The sequence below is a fragment of the Leuresthes tenuis genome, unplaced genomic scaffold (genome assembly GCF_036924035.1).
Source record: "Leuresthes tenuis unplaced genomic scaffold, fLeuTen1.0.hap1 SCAF_22, whole genome shotgun sequence".
Taxonomy (NCBI): domain Eukaryota; kingdom Metazoa; phylum Chordata; class Actinopteri; order Atheriniformes; family Atherinopsidae; genus Leuresthes; species Leuresthes tenuis.
In genome coordinates, this window is record NW_027325376.1 from 2,705,664 (window position 1) to 2,725,675 (window position 20,012).

The 20,012-nt window shown below is 43.6% G+C and overlaps 2 protein-coding genes and 1 long non-coding RNA gene across 3 annotated transcripts; all 3 read right to left on the reverse strand.

Annotated features, from left to right (window-relative positions):
- Window positions 1–364: 364 nt before the first annotated feature.
- LOC140282336 (low affinity immunoglobulin gamma Fc region receptor III-A-like) lies at window positions 365–6,524 on the reverse strand. Its single transcript, XM_072376915.1, has 6 exons — window positions 6,518–6,524; window positions 6,111–6,161; window positions 5,647–5,892; window positions 5,045–5,287; window positions 3,943–4,191; window positions 365–737 (listed from the first exon to the last, which is right to left on the reverse strand). The coding sequence occupies exons 1-6, from the start codon at window positions 6,522–6,524 to the stop codon at window positions 607–609; spliced, it is 927 nt and encodes a 308-aa protein (XP_072233016.1). The 3' UTR covers window positions 365–606.
- Window positions 6,525–7,823: 1,299 nt separating this feature from the next.
- Window positions 7,824–9,857, reverse strand: LOC140282247 (uncharacterized). Its single transcript, XR_011909834.1, has 3 exons — window positions 9,797–9,857; window positions 9,187–9,279; window positions 7,824–8,445 (listed from the first exon to the last, which is right to left on the reverse strand). It is a non-coding gene; the product is annotated as an uncharacterized lncRNA (long non-coding RNA).
- A 526-nt stretch (window positions 9,858–10,383) lies between these two features.
- LOC140282337 (high affinity immunoglobulin epsilon receptor subunit alpha-like) lies at window positions 10,384–13,794 on the reverse strand. Its single transcript, XM_072376916.1, has 7 exons — window positions 13,766–13,794; window positions 13,155–13,217; window positions 12,150–12,395; window positions 11,698–11,940; window positions 11,011–11,160; window positions 10,784–10,816; window positions 10,384–10,430 (listed from the first exon to the last, which is right to left on the reverse strand). Exons 1-7 carry the CDS (start codon window positions 13,791–13,793, stop codon window positions 10,384–10,386), a joined length of 810 nt encoding a protein of 269 aa, XP_072233017.1. The 5' UTR covers window position 13,794.
- Between the last annotated feature and the right edge of the window lie 6,218 nt (window positions 13,795–20,012).

Consider the following 20,012-nt stretch of genomic DNA (forward strand, 5'->3'; position numbering starts at 1 on the left):
ATGAAGCGCCACATTTTAATGTCCCATAATGAAGAATTACTGACATCTATAACTAAACAGCGACGTGTGACCTCAGGTTTTTTTTTAAAACGTGTCTTGAGACATGTGGACACACACTGCAGATGGCTGAAGTTTCAGATTATCATTACCCACACTCTGTTTAAAATAAAGGTTGATGCTCTGAGATGACCTCAGAACAAGGCTGCTGCTGCTGAGGGGAAACGTGTCTATGTGACTTTTTTAAAGATGCTTCAGTCATTAAAAAAACAACCTCACAGCACAGTGCTTCGTACTTTATTAGGCACATAACCCACAAAAAGACATCATGAAGAACATTTGAAAATGCTTTAGTCAAAATGCTGCTTCAAAAAGTCATTTCTTTTGCCCTTTGGCTCCGCCTACAGTTGGGATATAACACCACTGTCATGAAAAGCGTACACATGAATTTGTTGTTATGCTGATAAGGCCTAAAAAACGCCATGAAAACCCCACAAAAGCAGTAAATGAACATAGAGCACAACTATCTATCTACTGTGGAATCACTTCTGATACAAAGCAAATCAAAAATGTTGGACCTGTGTAAATGGCTAGTTGCTGTTTACCTCTTTACTTCCCAAATTCCCATTTTCTTAACACATAAAACATCAGAGCTGAACATAAAATGGTGGCAGGAGCCTTGAAGATGAAGTAAAGGAGAATCTGATCAGAACAAAGGGGGATCAATTCTTTTGGATACTCTGTAAAAGATGAGAGAAAATATGTTTTATTGACTTTTGAGTGGAGATAAAAAGTCTACAAAAAATAAAATTATGTGATACAAACACATTTGGGAATTTGAAGATTCGGGAACTTTGAGGTTCAGGATTCCAAAACAAAATGTACTGATAAAAAGCTCAATTTATACACTTTAGCCTCCTTCTCTGTTCTAAAGTCATGTAAACCAGCCCTGAACGGAGCATTGCTTTAAAAACCACATCAAGAAAATCTGACTTCTGTCCATCCATCCATCCATCATCCAACCATCCAACCATCATCCATCCATCCATCCATCATCCATCCATCCATCATCCATCCATCCATCATCCATCCATCCATCCATCCATCATCCATCATCCATCCATCCATCCATCATCCATCCATCCATCATCCATCCATCCATCCATCCATCCATCCATCCATCCATCATCCATCCATCATCCATCCATCCATCATCCATCCATCATCCATCATCCATCATCCATCATCCATCATCCATCATCCATCCATCATCCATCCATCCATCCATCCATCCATCCATCCATCCATCCATCCATCATCCATCCATCATCCATCCATCCATCATCCATCCATCATCCATCATCCATCATCCATCATCCATCATCCATCCATCATCCATCATCCATCCATGCATCCATCTATCCATCCATCATCCATCCATCCATCATCCATCCATCATCCATCCATCCATCCATCCATCCATCCATCCATCCATCCATCCATCCAACATCCATCCATCATCCATCCATCCATCCATTCATCATCCATCCATCCATCCATCCATCCATCATCCATCCATCCATTCATCCATCCATCATTCATCCATCATCTATCATCCATCCATCCATTCACCATCCATCCATCCATCCATCCATCCATCCATCCATCCATCCATCCATCCATTCATCATCCATCCATCCATCCATCCATCCATTCATCATCCATCCATCCATCCATCCATCCATCCATCTATCCATCCATCTATCCATTCATCATCCATCATCCATCCATCATCCATCCATTCATCATCCATCCATCATCCATCCATCCATCCATCGATCCATCCATCCATCCAACATCCATCCATCATCCATCCATCCATCCATCCATCATCCATCCATCCATCCATCCATCCATCCATCCATCCATCCATCCATCCATCCATCATCTATCCATCCATCATCCATCCATCCATCCATCCATCATCCATCCATCCATCCATCCATCTATCCATCCATCATCTATCCATCCATCATCCATCCATCCACCCATCCATCATCCATCCATCCATCCATCCATCCATTCATCATCCATCCATCCATCCATCCATCCATCCATTCATCATCCATCCATCCATCCATCCATCATCCATCCAGCCATCCATCCATCCATCCATCCATTCATCATCCATCCATCCATCCATCCATCCATTCATCATCCATCCATCCATCCATCCATCCATCATTCATCCATCATCTATCATCCATCCATCCATCCATCTATCCATCCATCATCTATCCATCCATCATCCATCCATCCCTCCATCCATCCATCCATCCATCCATCATCCATCCATCCATCCATCTATCCATCCATCATCTATCCATCCATCCATCCATCCATCCATCCATCATCCATCTATCCATCCACCCATCCATCCATCCATCCATCATCCATCATCCATCCATCCATTCATCATCCATCCATCCATCCATCCATCATCCATCCATCCATCCATCCATCCATCCATCCATCCATCATTCATCCATCATCTATCATCCATCCATCCATTCATCATCCATCCATCCATCCATCCATCCATCCGTCCATCCATCCATCCATCCATCCATCCATCCATCCATCCATCCATCCATCCATTCATCATCCATCCATCCATCCATCCATCTATCCATCCATCCATCTATCCATTCATCATCCATCATCCATCCATCATCCATCCATCCATCCATCATCCATCCATCCATCCATCCATCCATCGATCCATCCATCCATCCAACATCCATCCATCATCCATCCATCCATCATCCATCCATCCATCCATCATCCATCCATCCATCCATCCATCCATCCATCCATCCATCCATCCATCCATCATTCATCCATCATCTATCATCCATCCATCCATCCATCCATCTATCCATCCATCATCTATCCATCCATCATCCATCCATCCATCCATCCATCCATCCATCCATCCATCATCCATCCATCCATCCATCCATCCATTCATCATCCATCCATCCATCCATCCATCATCCATCCATCCCTCCATCCATCATTCATCCATCATCTATCATCCATCATCCATCCATCCATCATCCATCCATCCATCCATCCATCCATCCATCCATCCATTCATCATCCATCCATCCATCCATCCATCCATCATCCATCCATCCATCCATCCATCCATCCATCCATCCATCCATCCATCCATCATTCATCCATCATCTATCATCCATCCATCCATCCATCCATCCATCCATCCATCCATCATCTATCCATCCATCATCCATCCATCCATCCATCCATCCATCCATCATCCATCCATCCATCCATCCATCCATCCATCCATCCATCCATTCATCATCCATCCATCCATCCATCCATCCATCATTCATCCATCATCTATCATCCATCATCCATCCATCCATCCATCCATCCATCCATCCATCCATCCATCCATTCATCATCCATCCATCCATCCATCCATCATCCATCCATCCATCCATCCATCCATCCATCCATTCATCATCCATCCATCCATCCATCCATCCATCCATCCATCCATCCATCCATCCATCCATCCATCCATCCATTCATCATCCATCCATCCATCCATCCATCCATCCATCATTCATCCATCATCTATCATCCATCCATCCATCCATCCATCCATCCATCCATCCATCCATCCATCCATCCATCCATCCATCTGATTCTGATGCTTTCTGAGAAATTAGGCAGACATTCTCAGAACTCCCTCTTCCCAACTACCTCCTCTTCAGGGGGGGCACTGAAGTCATTTAAAGTCACTGTGTTTGTCATATTCAAACTTCCCCTGTGAGAGTTGTTTCTTTTCCTTAAAGCTATACACCTTCCAAAAATACTTGAAGTCCTCTCACACTTTTTCTCTTGACTCACCTTTGACAAGGAGCCAGTTTTCAGGTGATTCTCCAGCTCCAGAGACTCTACACTTGTAGCGACCTGCATCAGACTGGGAGACATTATTGATGACCATAGCTCCTGTGTTGCTGCTCCTGATGAGGACATTATTCTTGTAGAAATCCACACTGAGGTTAGATGAAGTCGTCTGATGGCTTCTGCAGTGCAGAGTCACAGATTCTCCCACCATCACAGGAAGGACTGGACTCTCCAAGATCACAGAATCGTCTGCACCACACAGTCACAAAACAATACAAAAAGAAGAAAACGTTTCATTTTTCATTTTTCTTTACCTCCCACCTAAAAGAAAAACCCTCCCTCTGATTCGTCTGTGGAAAGTAGTCCATTTGAGAAGAATCTGAGTATGCTTTCATGCCAGGTCAGGTCAGCACCACTTCCCCACCTGAGGCTCTTTGGCTGCGTTCACACTGCACATCATCAATGAAAGGCGACCACCATCAGACTCCAGTGTGAACAGACGTGACATCACAGGCTGCGTTAATACTTGTGCTGCACATGTCAGCGTGTGTATCAATTTTGAAGTTTTGTGCAATCACAGCCGACAAAATTATAAGGAATCTAATTGAGTCCAAAACCTCACTTTGTCTCCACCGATGAGCTCCATCAAGGGTGTCAGCCATGCTGGTTGCATCCATTGTTTACATGGGATCTGGCCGCGTCCCGCCGCCTCTGACGCAGAACTGTAACGTCTGTCTGAGATGACATGACCGTTCAGACTGAGGTCACTTTGAAAAACTTCAGATATGTATCCGATTTACGACCACATATGAAAGTGGCCGGGGTCTGGTTGGAAAAAAATGGATTTGTGCCATTCAGACAGTCATAAAAAAATCAGATATGGGCCATAAACGGGAAAAAACGTCTCATTTGGGTCACTTTTGCCTGCAGTGTGAACGCATTCTTTGAGGCAGACCCCAAGTGATTTTCCATAGCCTCACCAAGCCCCTCCCACACCCAAGTTTTTGCTTCTGCACCTGCCTCAGTCATATTCTGCTTGGCCTGCTGATACGTGTCAGCTGCCTCCGGGTGCCCATGAGCTAACCAAGCCCTGACAGCTCACCTTTTACAGCCAGCCAGCTCTCTGCTGACTCTCCGAATCCAGAGATGCTACACTTATAGGGTCCTTCATCCGACTTGGAGGCGCTGTGAATGATCATCTCTCCGTTGTAGCCGGTGTTGATATGGACGCCATGTCTGTAGAAATCTGCTATGCGGGTTGTGGGATCGTTATGCTTCCTGCAGCGAAGAGTCACGGAGTCTCCCCCTTTCACAGGGTGAGCAGGACACTCCAAGATCACACCAGCTGACAAAACATATGCGGTAAATGTATTTTGTGACAGTCGTGCAGTCAGGTTTGCTTTTTATTTCCATTTGACACTGATCAGCTTTGTCGTAGTGGTGAGAATAAAATGTGACTGATGAATGAATAAATGACATCAGCTTCTTTGTAAACACTGGGACACTCTATCTATCTGTATATGTATGATGGACAATAAGCATTTAGGGACGTTTTGCTCATATGTTACTGTTTAATCAGTGATATTCATAACTGTGTCATGTTCCCCTGACTACAGGAAGTCAGAGTGACTCTGTGATCTCTGTGTTCATCATTACAGTAGCACTTTTCTCCATCAAGCTCTGAGAGTTTGTAGATGAACCCACCTTTGACAAAGAGCCAGTTTCCAGGTGATTCTCCAGCTCCAGAGACTCTACACTTGTAGCGACCTGCATCAGACTGGGAGACATTATTGATGATCATAGCTCCTGTGTTGCTGCTCCCGATGAGGACATTATCCTTGTAGAAATCAGCTGTGAGGTTGGTGGAAATCAGCTTGTTTTTGCAGAGCAGAGTCACAGATTCTCCCACCATCACAGGAAGGACTGGACTCTCCAAGATCACAGAATCATCTGTACAACACAGTCACAAAACAAATGCCAGATACCTGATTTCAGCCTATTACACACTGGACAAAAAAGCCACCATCAATTTGCTTTTATATGACACGAGAAAGGGTCCAAACAACTGAATAAATCACAAATTAACCATTAAAGTGCACAATACTAAAGGGGTTTTTCATTTTGAGGAAAATCTGTAACCAAGTTTGCACAAACTAACTCTGACTTACCAGCTTCCTTCCCATGTTCTTCTGCAACAAGCAGCAGCAACGTAATCATCACTGGAGACACAAAAAGGACGTCACTTCACATGCTGATGTGTCAGTGTAGACATCTGAGTAACAGTTAATCAATGCACTGATTCAAAAAGGTATTAACGTCATTTTACATGAAGCCTCCAAGAGATGCAAACTCTTGAGTAGATACAGCTTGTAATAAGAGTTTTCTACCTGTGCTCATATCTTAAACATACATATAGTACAACTAATCTTTCTCTGGTGGAAGGTCTTTGTCACACAAGCTGGATTAAACTGGTTTAGTCACTGCAGAATTATCAGGAATAAGACAGACTCTACTCACACCATCTGAAGACGAGAGCAGCAGCGTTCATGTTGTTCGCTGACTGTGTGAACGTTACCCCACATGACCACAGAAGCAAAGTAAAGAGCAGGCCCTCCTCCTAACCTCAGCCATTCCTGTGCGTCGTTGTGTTTTTATGTCAACCAACCAGAGGTGACATGTCACAGCAGCTGTCATGTGGCTCAAAAGCACCTCTTCAGACGTCTCTTTCAGATCATAACAAGCTTGTGTTGAATCAAATGGCCCGAATTAGTTGAGACGTGACTTAATCGTCGTCTGTGAAAGAGCCACCAACATTATTTATGAAACTGCACATTTTGGACAAATTTTGATTGACTGATTGGAAAGAAAATCAGCAAATTAAAAACTTATCTTACATATAAGTTTAGAGTTAAGCCAGCAGAGTAATGCATACAGTTCTTGGTACGGAGCCCCCTAGGGGACATGGGGGAAAAATGATGGGGAAAAAACGAAAAAAGATCCCGTAAACAAAGTATTTTGGACCCGACCGGTGTTTCGTTGAGGAAAGAAGAGGAGCAAAGGTGGACGACTTGGAGAGGTTCTGGAACTCAAGAGAGGCCCTAAAAGAGGACATAAGTCGAACAAAGAGAGACAAGGTAGGCATAGCAATAGGCTAATATCATATAATAATTCACTGTAATGTAATGTATTATGTATAGGTTATATCATATAATGTAATAGTGTCAAAGGCTAATGCTTGCACTCATTACTTCCTTGCTCTAACCAGTATGTATGTATAATGTATATAAGACTGTATATAAAAAGGCTCCAATGCTCCAATCCTAAATACGAACTCCCAAGACCTCATATGATCTCGCGAGACTTTGCGAGAAAGATCTCGAGAAAGTTTAGTGGTATTTCGCAGTTATTTTTAATTTCATTTTATCATTTTTTCCCCCCACGTGTCCCCTGGGGGGCTCCGTAATGTTATGCCAAAGAAGACTCCCATTGTGGAAGGGCTGGTGATCCTTTCTGTGTGATAGCAACAGTTTATCACCCAGACCTTTGGCGGCTTGTCAGGAGCAGCCGAAGCCCATAACTACCAGCTGCTTCCTGTCAAACTACACTTCCTGTAGGAGCCCACTGGTGTTTTCCTTTCATCAGAACAAAAGTTCAATCACAGGGCACACTTCCAGTGTGCTTCAGTTAGTTTTAATCATGTGTTGTTCTGCTTTTAAACTGTTTGAAACACAGTAAAAACACCAACAAATCTCATGAAGGATTTGTAGAAATGGAAGAAAATGAAAGGCCAAATTATTATGAACACAATTTTATTCACAAGAAGCTGAAACAACATCTCACATTTAACTTCTTTATTCCTACAGAAAGAGCTATTGTTCACACTTTGTTTCTGTCTGAAGATGTTCACCAATGAGACGTCTGTGCTGGTTTATTTCTGGCGTAATGCAGCTTTGTTCTGACGGGCTGTGGCTCTTCTACGCAGTATATTCAACAGGTCAACAGTTCATTGGCTCAGAAACCAAAGTACGTGAACTTAGTCACGTGTGAATAAACGGCCAATGCGAACACAAACCCACAACGTCTTTTCACAGAGCTGTGGGCTCAGTGTGGTTATTCTGCAGACATTCAGTCAAGCTTAAGCTCTCAGATAAGAAGGAGAATATGTGGCTATACGCATATGGAGAGACGGCGCGGTCTGACAGCAGAAATATCCGCCCTGTATTCATCTATGAGAAACTTCCCCTCACGATGTGCAGTGCTCACAGTGTGTGACACACTCACTTACAGGCCTAAAAATACACTTAATAACTACTTTAGACTAATATAAAACCTGTTATTTTCCACACAGACAATGCAACACATGAAATATCTTAAAAGTAATTTTCTGAATGAGACCTAATCAAAATAAATGTGTAAGAACAGATAAATGGTCATGTTACACAGAAACTGCAGCTTGACTTCATCAGTTGTACCTGCAGGACCTTTTCTGCCCGGTTCAGCCAGCTGCAGCAATGGAAAGCACAAAAGTGATCAATAAGTATGTTGTTTTAAGACAGTGATGTGAAAAATATGAACATTTGTCCTTTATTTCAGCGGTAAGCGTCTGCTGGCTCCAAAAGAGGAAACAGCAAACCACATCCACACAGGCCCACCACTCATGGGGGGGAAAGTAGAGGTTGGCTGCTTTGTGAGCTGGGCCTGGACATACCGGTCACTCTGCTGGTGGGGAGAAAGCATGAGCTGGTCTGTGAGGTGGAGTGGTACCAACTAGATGTAGTTGGGCTCACGTCCACACACAGCGTGAAATCTGGAGCTAAACTTCAGGAGAAGGGCTGGACTCTCTCATGCTCGGGAGTTGCCCATGTGGGAGAGGCGTCGGGTCATTGTGGGAATACTCACGAGCCAATGGATGGACGGATGCTTTTTTACTTACTATCAGCTGGATTTGAATTGTTGTCAAGTGATGTGAAAGACATCAGAGGTCATTAGGAACACATTAGACTGCTTTTTAGCAAAAAAAGAAGAACTACAGCCATCGAAATAGTATTGATTTTGATCTGTTGTCTGAACGTAATGATTCTGAACACATCAGTCTTTTGGAATTACAGGTGCTTAGATGGTTAGTCAAGCTCTCAGGCCTGAGAGTTGTGTGTGTGGAGAAAGTTTACTGCTCACCAAACTTTAGTGTGGCACAGGATCCTAATACTTCCAAACTTTCAGCAGTATCTCTGAAAATGTTCTTACCCGTCTTATCTGTCCATGTCACTGTGGAATAGAGACTATTATCTCCTCCTGGTGTGGAGATTTCTCTTGATGGACATCTGGATGCTCCTCGATCTGCTTGAGAAAAATAAAAATAGAGTGTTATGTTTATGCATTTAGCAGACGCTTTCATCCAAAGCGACTTACAAATGAGTGGCTCAGATGTGTCAGATTTGATGTGCATAAGTCGGCTTTGCTTTGTTTTAACTTGTCTGTTGCCTGCTTTCATCCCTTGTAACCTTTTAGCTCTACCTTTTGTTACCTTTTAGCTTAAAATCATAGTTGACAACAACATTTCTGACGCTCAGCTGAGTGGGTTTAAAAATGTAAGTGGAAACATTGCTGCATCAGAGTGTTTTTAGGCTACTTTAAAGGTCACATCACCAGAGGTGCAGCTGTGAAGGGTGATAACGGCTGCTTCTCTTCATGTGGTTTGTGTCTCAACAGCAGCTCAAGTCAGACATCTATATGTAGCTTTTACTAATCACATAGATAGAAATAGGCACTGTGTGAGCAGTGGTTCTAAAAAAATAAACTTTTGGTCAACACTTATGCAGAGATAATAAATAGACACGAGCAATAAGTAATGTACCTGTTTTCCTCGTATGTTTTGAGACAACAGCATAAGTCATACCGCTCGAATCGACATGAACCCCAGCCCTCGAGCCTGTGATACAGAATGTGACAGAATATGAAACCAAGTTAGATTCTACAAGGTAGAAAATGAATGGTTTATATAGAACCGTGAAAAAGCACACGGTTCGAGTCTAAGGTTTTGTGTATCCAGACAACCTCAGATGAACAGCAACACATGACGTCTTACATGTTAATTATCTACTGAACACAAAACTAATCCAAAACACAAGAGGAATGTGTCAAAAAGTCCGTCCCGTGATCCAACAGCTTCAGCAGCAGTAATGGTTTCCTGTGGGACGTCATCTTTAGCTGTCGGACAGATGGCCTCACATTTGACGAGAGATGGCAATTGATAAGAATTTAGCAATTCCATTATCGCTTATTGATTTGTGTCCTTATCGGTTCTCTTATCGATTCTTATCCAGTTATACATAGTACAACTGGCTTTGGTTGCAGTAACACTTTAATTTCAAGTATGCACCAACATTTTATCTATTTCCGCCTCTGTCATTTTCCTTTTCCCTGCCTCGATGAAAGGGGTAGTTACAGGTATGCCTCTGATCCTGCCTCACTCTGGCAGTCCTCGTCAACTAAATGTTAATATCAGATGGAAAATATTCACACAGTATGTCGCAAACATTATTACAATCATCAGGATCTGAAAGTTTTCCTTTACAGGGTTCTCGAGTTTTAGTGTGGGACTGGATAGTGTAGTGGTAAGAGTGCCACCTTTCATGTGGGTGACTGGGGTTCAAATCCCCTGCATGAAAGGTACTACTACCTCCACTAGGGGTCCTTAGGCAATGCCCCCTTACCCTGTCTGCCTACCTGTAAGTCGCTTTGGATAAAAGCATCTACTAAATGCATAAATATAAACACAGATGCAGGCCAGAGTGGGCAAATCTGTAAAAACAATGTTGGTGCAACATGTTTTTTTAATTACCTGATTTGGCCTCTGATGCTGTTGACTCCATTGCTGTGGAGAGAAACGTTGCAGTGAAAGACTGACTGGTTAGAGGTTAAAGTTCTGGACTAAAGGAATAGGTTCAGCTTTATGGTAACAAGCAGTGTTTTAGCTGCTATATTTGATTGTCCAGCCTGGTCTTTGTTGTGTGGCTTTAATAGGGCAAGAAGAGAAAGTCACATATTTTTCTTTAGTAAAAAAAGTACCTCTCTTTTTCCTGAAGTGGAGTCCTCCCACCAGCAGAAGCACAGCCAAAAACACCACAATAAAAAAAAACGATAACAGGATGTAGAGATGACTCCCGCCAAAGGCCACAGAATTCTCTGGACTCTTCTCAGGCACGAAATTCCCATTTTCTGTGATAGAAATAAAATAATTTGACTCAAAATACTTCTACAAGACTCTTGATTACATTTTGTTTCCAAGCAGCCAGACTTTTTTGTAATTTTATAAAGTGGCCTTGAGCAATAGTTCTCCAGACTTCCTGTTTATCTTTGAATGTTCACTGCTTTTTGTCCTTGCACCAGACCATTTTCAAAGGACTGTGTTAGACATTTAACACTGACCAATGAATCATTCAAGCATGAAAATGGGACGAACCAGTGTTGGGTCCACACAGGACAAAAGGCAGAGAACCGTGTTTTTTACGACTCCCTTTTACTACTACATGCTAAAGAAGGATTACGGTCGAACAGGCTGAAGATAGAGCCCATGACAGCTTAAAAGGCATCGCTTTGAACAGTGACTCTGACATTAAAAAGTGTGATACATTGGGAAACAAAAAGGTTATGATTAAGCGTTCTCATGAAACAAGTTGGGATTGAGACCCTGACAGATTAAAAACTTAAGATTAATAACGTAAAATTCATCCTACCACAACTTTCATGTCTCACCTTGGACAGCCAGCCAGCTCTCTGCTGACTCTCCGAATCCAGAGATGCTACACTTATAGGGTCCTTCATCTGACTTGGAAGCACTGTGAATGATCATCTCTCCGTTGTAGCCGGTGTTGATATGGACGCCGTGTCTGTAGAAATCTGCTATGCGGGTTGTGGGATCGTTATGCTTCCTGCAGCGAAGAGTCACGGAGTCTCCCCCTTTCACAGGGTGAGCAGGACACTCCAAGATCACACCAGCTGACAAAACATATTCAATAAACATTTTTCAGAGTTTCACTTTTTTTTTTATTTCACACTGCTCTGTGATGTCGTAGTGGGGGGAGTATATTCTGACTAACTTTCAGACCATCCTGTAAATAAGATAACAATATTTATAGAATAAATGCCATCAAGTTATTCTCCAAATCTTCAAGTGAGGTGATAAATTAATATTTGAATACATCCACCTTTGACAAAGAGCCAGTTTTCAGGTGATTCTCCAGCTCCAGAGACTCTACACTTGTACTGGCCTGCATCAGACTTGGAGACATTATAGATGATCATAGCTCCTGTGTTGCTGCTCCCGATGAGTTCGTTATCCTTGTAGAAATCAGCTGTGAGGTTGGTGGAAATCAGATTGTTTTTGCAGAGCAGAGTCACAGCTTCTCCCTCAACCACAGGATCAACTGGACTCTCCAAGATCACAGAACCAGCTGCACAACACAGTCAAAAAACAAATGCAAGGAACGTTACTCACACGGTCACATGAAAAAGAAAATACTAATTATTTAAAGTCTAAGGTTTCATTATCTGGTCTTAAATAAGCTAAAAACAGCAACGTGTGTCTCCTGTAGAGTCTGAGATGTAGCTCTGGGCTTTTTCACCTTGGGGTGACCTTTAACCTTTAACATGCTAACTGAGGCCTGTAGAGTCTGAGATGTAGCTCTGGGCTTTTTCACCTTGGGGTGAACTTGCTGGGACGTCCACTCCTGGGAAGATTGACAGCTGTCCTGAATGTTTTCCACTTGTGAATAATCTTTCTCTCTGTAGAATGATGGACTCCAGATAGTTTGGAAACGGCCTTATAACCCTTCCCAGACTGATGGGCAGCAGCAGCTGCTTCTCTAAGATCATTGCTGATGTCTTTCCTCATTGGCATCGTGTTAACACACACCTGAATGCCGCAGAGCAGCAAACTGCTTTTATGGAGGTGCTAATGATCAGTTAATCAGTGCATTGATCAGCAGCCCTCGGCTGTAAGTAAGCGTGGACAACGAGTATATCAAAAGTCTATTATGTCCTGATATTCAATAAGTTAAATTTGAAAACAACCCACTGCTCCTTTGTCTTAAACCACAGAATAAATCCCAAAATGACCTTGTTAGCATATATTACACCACTAAAAGGTGTTTATCCAACAAAACAAGACTTTGTTTTGAAGGGAAGCTGCTTAAAGGTAAAAATCTACTCACCATCTTTCTGACCATCATCACTGTCATGTAAATCTGCAGCAAGCGGCAACAAGATGCTCAGCCCTGGGGAGACAAAAGAAGGTAATTATCGTAGATGGGGAGCAGTTAATTACCTTAAATGGAGTAAAAATGACTAAAGCTTATGGATGGTTGGACATATCTGTCCTTGGGAAGAGATAAACTCATTGGAATTAGTAAAATCATCGACTTGAAAAGTGGACAAGTTAACCACTAGCTTCAAAACATTTTCATACAAAAGGTTACAGAACAGAGTTATTAGGTTATACAACATTGATATGTGAGAGTTTTTACTGAAAGATCCTGAACTAGATGTCCTGATATCCTAAACACATCTTTCTCTGTTGAATCCTGTTTGTCTCATGAGTTGAATGAAATGTTTTTCTGATGCAGACTTAATTATTCACTTAATATCCTCCAAATTTAACTGATTGAAGTCACCAAATGTCCAGCAAAAATGATCTGTGTGCACCTCTGATTAAATCAGTAAAATAGAACATGAACAGAAAGTCTAACAGAAGCAAAGAAAACACTGTTTAATTCATTACAACAGGATTATCTGACAGCCTCTATATGACAGACTCAGTACTCACACAGCGTGACGCAGAGACCTGCAGCCATGTTGACTTCCTGCCGACTGAGTTCACATCGCAGTGAAGTGAAATTTAAATGAGACCCTCCTCCTAACCATAACCCTTCCTCTGCAGCTCATAAGCCCATCCTTTTATCTGATCTTACAGCTGTTATAATGGTTGGAAACTCCTCTTCAGGCCCATGCTGTAAGCTAGTTTGTGGTAAATTAAGCTACCACAAAAATAAGAAAAAAGATGCAGGTGAACAACCTGAGAAAGCATGTGGCTTTCACACAAAGGAGCTGGCACGATGCCTCCAAGTTCCATCAGACTTCTCAGCTTTCAGGACCCTGATTTTAATCTTAACTACAACATCCAATTGGCTAAGAAGCCCCAGGAATACCTGGTGAGCTCTGCTAATATGTAGTAGGAAATATGAACCACATAGTGATGATAAGTTGTGTGTCTGTACCCTTAAATATGACTCATATGAGTATTTCCATGGTAATATTTTACACACCAGCAGCAAACGTCATAATGAAGTGTTGACCTATGAATTTGCATCATGGTAGGATGCTTTCCATTGTATGGAAGACTTCAGAATCACAGAGCCACAGATAAACAGGCCGATCATCTTTTTCATTCCCACGGCCACCATCACACCCACTGAAAGTTCGGCAGCATTTTCCCAGACAGCTGTTTGAGCTCAAAGAAAACATTAACATATGTTACAGCTTGCCTTTTTGGAGATAGTTGCGTCACGTTTTAGGTTTTGATTAATCTTGCTTTCAGTTTCCTTGTTATGTTTTCAGGTTTCCGGTCATGTTTTTGTCTCACTCTAGCACTTGTTTTCTGTTCCACACGTCATCACCAATCACCTCCCCACAGTATGTAGTTGGCAAAATCCTCACCTTACCTTCCATGTTCACGCCACGTTTGTCAGGTCAGGTTTTTGCCTCATGGTTTAATATTGTCTTTTCAAACTATAAATGTCACATCTGAGAATGATCCAAAGGTTGTGAAAGAGGATTAAAAATCCGATGAGGAAAGGGGCCGGGTCACTGTTGAGTCATCTTTGGGTCTTAAAAAGTTTCAGACGACTTCTCGTACGACGGCTTCAAAGTGTCTTTCCGAAACTAGGAGCATGTTTGGGGGTTGATTTTCAGTTAAGTTCATCTTTAAAGTTGTAGTGTGCAAAAAAGCAGCCAAGCCACTGCTCATTTCTTTATATTTTGCATCCAAGCAGTCAGAGTTTCTTTTAATCTTTTAAAGTGCTCATGATCAACAGTTCTCCAAGCTTTCTGAAGGTCCTTGTACCTGAGCATTTTCAGAGGAATGTGTTTTTTCTTTGTTCACCCATTTAACTCTGACCTATGAACCATTCAGGCAGAAAAAGGCTCCTAACTCAAGGGATGAACCAGTGTTGTGTCGACACAAAACTGGCTTCATGAAGCAATAGGAAGCTGTATGGGCCTTTTAACAGACCTACAGCCAGTAAGACAACTTTACTGTCTTCTTTTAAACTTAATTTGGCTTCATGAAGCAATAGGAAGCAGCATGGGCCTTTTAACAGATCTACAGCCAGTAAGACAACTTTACTGTCTTATTTTAAACTTATTTTGGCTTCATGAAGCAATAGGAAGCTGTATGGGCCTTTTAACAGACCTACAGCCAGTAAGACAACTTTACTGTCTTATTTTAAACTTATTTTGGCTTCATGAAGCAATAGGAAGCTGTATGGGCCTTTTAACAGACCTACAGCCAGTAAGACAACTTTACTGTCTTCTTTTAAACTTATTTTGGCTTCATGAAGCAATAGGAAGCTGTATGGGCCTTTTAACAGACCTACAGCCAGTAAGACAACTTTACTGTCTTCTTTTAAACTTAATTTGGCTTCATGAAGCAATGGGAAGCTGCATGGGCCTTTTAAGAGACCTACAGCCAGTAAGACAACTTTAGTGTCTTCTTTTAAACTTATTTTGGCTTCATGAAGCAATAGGAAGCTGCATGGGCCTTTTAACAGACCTACAGCCAGTAAGACAACTTTACTGTCTTCTTTTAAACTTATTTTGGCTTCATGAAGCAATAGGAAGCTGTATGGGCCTTTTAACAGACCTACAGCCAGTAAGACAACTTTAGTGTCTTCTTTTAAACTTATTTTGGCTTCATGAAGCAATAGGAAGCTGCATGGGCCTTTTAACAGACCTACAGCCAGTAAGACAACTTTACTGTCTTCTTTTAAACTTATTTTGGCTTCATGAAGCAATAGGAAGCTGTATGGGCCTTTTAACAGACCTACAGCCAGTAAGACAACTTTACTGTCTTCTTTTAAACTTATTTTAGCTTCATGAAGCAATAGGAAGCTGTATGGGCCTTTTAACAAACCTACAGCCAGTAAGACAACTTTACTGTCTTCTTTTAAACTTATTTTGGCTTCATGAAGCAATAGGAAGCTGTATGGGCCTTTTAACAGACCTACAGCCAGTAAGACAACTTTACTGTCTTCTTTTAAACTTATTTTAGCTTCATGAAGCAATAGGAAGCTGTATGGGCCTTTTAACAGACCTACAGCCAGTAAGACAACTTTACTGTCTTCTTTCAAACTTAACCTTCATGAGGCAATAGGAAGCTTTATGGGCCTTTTAACAGACCTACAGCCAGTACATATATATATATATTTCTTACAGGGTTTTACCTAAATATCTAATGTGAATCCTGTTAAGTTTATTTTGAGATGGTTGAAATATAATAACTTGTGCAATGTGGTTTATGTATAACTAAAAGACCCAATGTATTTATTTATTTTTTTATACATCTTGTAATACAGTTGTGCATTTGAGTTGGAGACATGCAAGAAGTATAATTCTGTACAGAGATTGATAACTTTATATTCTGCTATGCAGATTTTTTTTTTATTGATGGAGTCGAAGAGGATGCACAATCCTCCATCTTCCTCATCTTTGTGAACAATCTACTGCACACACAACCCGGGGAGCATATACATTAAATGGACTTTGATGGACATGTACTATAACTGGGTTTGAACTTTGCTATCAGAACAGCTTTAAACTGGAAAGGAATCTTTGGTTTGTTTGTTGTCAAACCTGTTTTGTTGTTTATATTATGGGGACTTTTGAGTCCGAATGGATTTCTTTTTGTTGTCTAAATAAATATTTGTTTGCCTTGAACGTCAGCCTTCCCTTGCTCCTTGAGTTGAACCATGGTACAGTATTTTCTAACCATCTAACTTACTGGGTGATACGCTCCAGGTTGGACTTCTATTTCAGGAGCTCGGTGAGGAAAGTTTTGATATAAATCAATAAAACTGCAATTTAGCAGCTTAGGCTGTAATGTAGCTAAACGATTTACATGGTTTTTAGAGCTGGATGAACTGATGCAGCAGCTGCTACATCTCAGATGTTGGCTGCTTCGTGGTAAATGGTAAAGGTGCACTGTCAATCCTCCAGACCCTGCTGCCCACCTGCATCAGGATAAAGAGGCTTTCAGCAGAGCAGGACTCCTGGTGGTGCTGTCGTGGTTCTGAGGACGCCGCTGCTGCTAGGTGCAGGTTTTTATAATGCTCTCATATGAACTTAATTTCTATTGATGAACAAATGATCAGCGTCAACCTTTTTAATTAGCTGGGTGAGTGCCATATGAGCTAAATGGGATCTGGCCCACATTCCATAAAGAATGACGGCCATTACTGGCCCAGATCCTGTTTTCCAGAGTTGGTCCACATGGGCCAGCTGCAGGCCACCATTGCCCGATCAATGGTGATCGGGCAAAAAGTATATATTTGGTATCCAGAGGAGTTCATGGTGGACTCAATGACTGCAAGGTGCCCAGGTCCTGTGGCTGCAGAACCAGCCCAGATCATCAGCCCTCCACCACCGTGCTTGACAGCTGGTATGAGGTGTTTGTGCTGATATGCTGTGTTTGGTTTCCTCCAAACGTGCTGCTGTGCATTAGGACCAAACATCTCCACTTTGCTCTGGTCTGTCCAAAGGACATTGTTCCAGAAGTCTTGTGCTTTGTTCAGAAATAACCCAAAACAACCTTATGAAACAGATGAGAAGAACATATCCAACCCTTTATTTATTCCAATTCATATCCATTAATGGAAACTTTCTTATCTTATGTTCAAGCAAACAGATGAAAGTTTTTACTCTCAAACTGTTAAATCTAAAAAATCCTAAAAATGAAACAACAAGAGCCATAAACACGTGTAAAAACTTAAATAAATCCTCTTCCTCCTCTTCTTCTTGGTCCATCCATCCATCCATCATCTGCCGCTTATCCGGGGGTCGGGTCGCGGGGGCAGCAGCTTGAGCAGAGAAACCCAGGCGTCCCTGTCCCCGGCCACTTCCTCCAGCTCTTCCGGGGGGACCCCAAGGCGTTCCCAGGCCAGCCGAGAGACATAGTCTCTCCAGCGTGTCCTGGGTCTTCCCCGGGGTCTCCTCCCAGTGGGACGTGCCCGGAACACCTCCCCAGGGAGGCGCCCAGGGGGCATCCTAACCAGATGCCACCTCATCTGACTCCTCTCAATGCGGAGGAGCAGCGGTTCTACTCCGAGCCCCTCCCGGATGACTGAGCTTCTCACCCTATCTCTAAGGGAGGCCCAGACACCCTGCGGAGGAAACCCATTTCGGCTGCTTGTATTCGCGATCTTGTTCTTTCGGTCACTACCCACAACTCGTGACCATAGGTGAGGATGGGACCGTAGATTGACCAGTAAGTAGAGAGCTTCGCCTTCTGGCTCAGCTCCTTCTTCACAACGACGGGTCGGTGCAGAGCCCGCAACACTGCAGACGCCGCACCGATCCGCCCGTCAATCTCACGCTCCATTCGTCCCTCACTCGTGAACAAGACCCCGAGATACTTGAACTCCTCCACTTGGGGAAGGATCTCATTCCCGACCCGGAGAGAGCATTCCACCCTTTTCCGGCTGAGAACCATAGTCTCGGATTTGGAGGTGCTGATTCTCATCCCAGCCGCTTCACACTCGGCTGCGAATCGCTCCAGTGAGAGCTGAAGGTCACGGCCTGACGACGCTAACAGAACCACATCATCTGCAAAAAGCAGAGACCCGATTCTGAGGTCGCCAAATCGGACACCCTCAACGCCCTGGCTGCGCCTAGAAATTCTGTCCATAAAAGTTAGGAACAGAATCGGTGACAAAGGGCAGCCCTGACGGAGTCCAACTCTCACCGGAAACGTATCCGACTTACTGCCGGCAATGCGGACCAAACTCTGGCACCGGTCATACAGAGACCGAACGGCCCCTATCAAGGGGTCCGGCACTCCATATTCCCGGAGCACCCCCCACAGGACTCTATGAGGGACACGGTCGAACGCTTTCTCCAAGTCCACAAAACACATGTAGACTGGTTGGGCGAACTCCCATGCACCCTCCAGGATCCTGCCGAGGGTATAGAGCTGGTCCACTGTTCCACGGCCAGGACGAAAGCCACACTGCACCTCCTGAATCCGAGGCTCGATTATCCGACGGATCCTCCTCTCCAGTACCCCCGAATAGACCTTACCAGGGAGGCTGAGGAGTGTGATACCCCTATAGTTGGAACACACCCTCCGGTCCCCCTTTTTAAAGAGGGGGACCACCACCCCAATCTGCCAGTCCAGAGGCACTGTCCCCGATGTCCACGAGATGCCACAGAGGCGTGTCAGCCAAGACAGCCCTACAACATCCAGAGCCTTGAGAAACTCAGGACGGACCTCATCCACCCCCGGGGCCTTGCCGCCGAGGAGCTTTTTGACCACCTCGGCAACCTCAGCCCCAGAAATGGGAGGCCCCGTCTCCGAGCTCTCCGACTCTGCCTCTTCCGAGCACGTGTTGGTAGGATTGAGGAGTTCCTCGAAGTACTCCCCCCACCGACTCACAACATCCCTAGTTGAGGTCAGCAAAGCCCCGTCCCCACTGTAAACAGTGTTGACTGTGAGCCGCTTCCCCCCCCTGAGACGCCGGATGGTGGACCAGAATCTCTTCGAGGCCGTCCGGAAATCGTTCTCCATGGTCTCACCGAATTCCTCCCAGGCCCGAGTTTTTGCCTCAGCAACCGCCGAAGCCGCAGCCCGTCTGGCCTGCCGGTACCTATCAGCTGCTTCCAGGGTCCCACTGGCCAAAAAGGCCCGATAGGACTCCTTCTTCAGCTTGACGGCTTCCCTCACCACTGGTGTCCACCAGCAGGTTCGAGGGTTGCCGCCACGACAGGCACCGACCACCTTACGGCCACAACTCCGATCAGCT

Bases quoted from the DNA above. Each gene is read 5' to 3' on its own strand.
- LOC140282336 (XM_072376915.1), bottom strand. The intron at 5,893-6,110 runs GTAAGTCAGAGT...TGTGTTGTACAG, and splicing joins AGAACATGGGAAGGAAGCTG to ATGATTCTGTGATCTTGGAG. The intron at 5,288-5,646 runs GTGGGTTCATCT...ATGTTTTGTCAG, and splicing joins AAACTGGCTCTTTGTCAAAG to CTGGTGTGATCTTGGAGTGT.
- LOC140282337 (XM_072376916.1), bottom strand. From the start codon at position 13,793: ATGGCTGCAGGTCTCTGCGTCACGCTGT. The intron at 11,941-12,149 runs GTGGATGTATTC...ATGTTTTGTCAG, and splicing joins AAACTGGCTCTTTGTCAAAG to CTGGTGTGATCTTGGAGTGT. The intron at 11,161-11,697 runs GTGAGACATGAA...TTTCTATCACAG, and splicing joins GAGCTGGCTGGCTGTCCAAG to AAAATGGGAATTTCGTGCCT.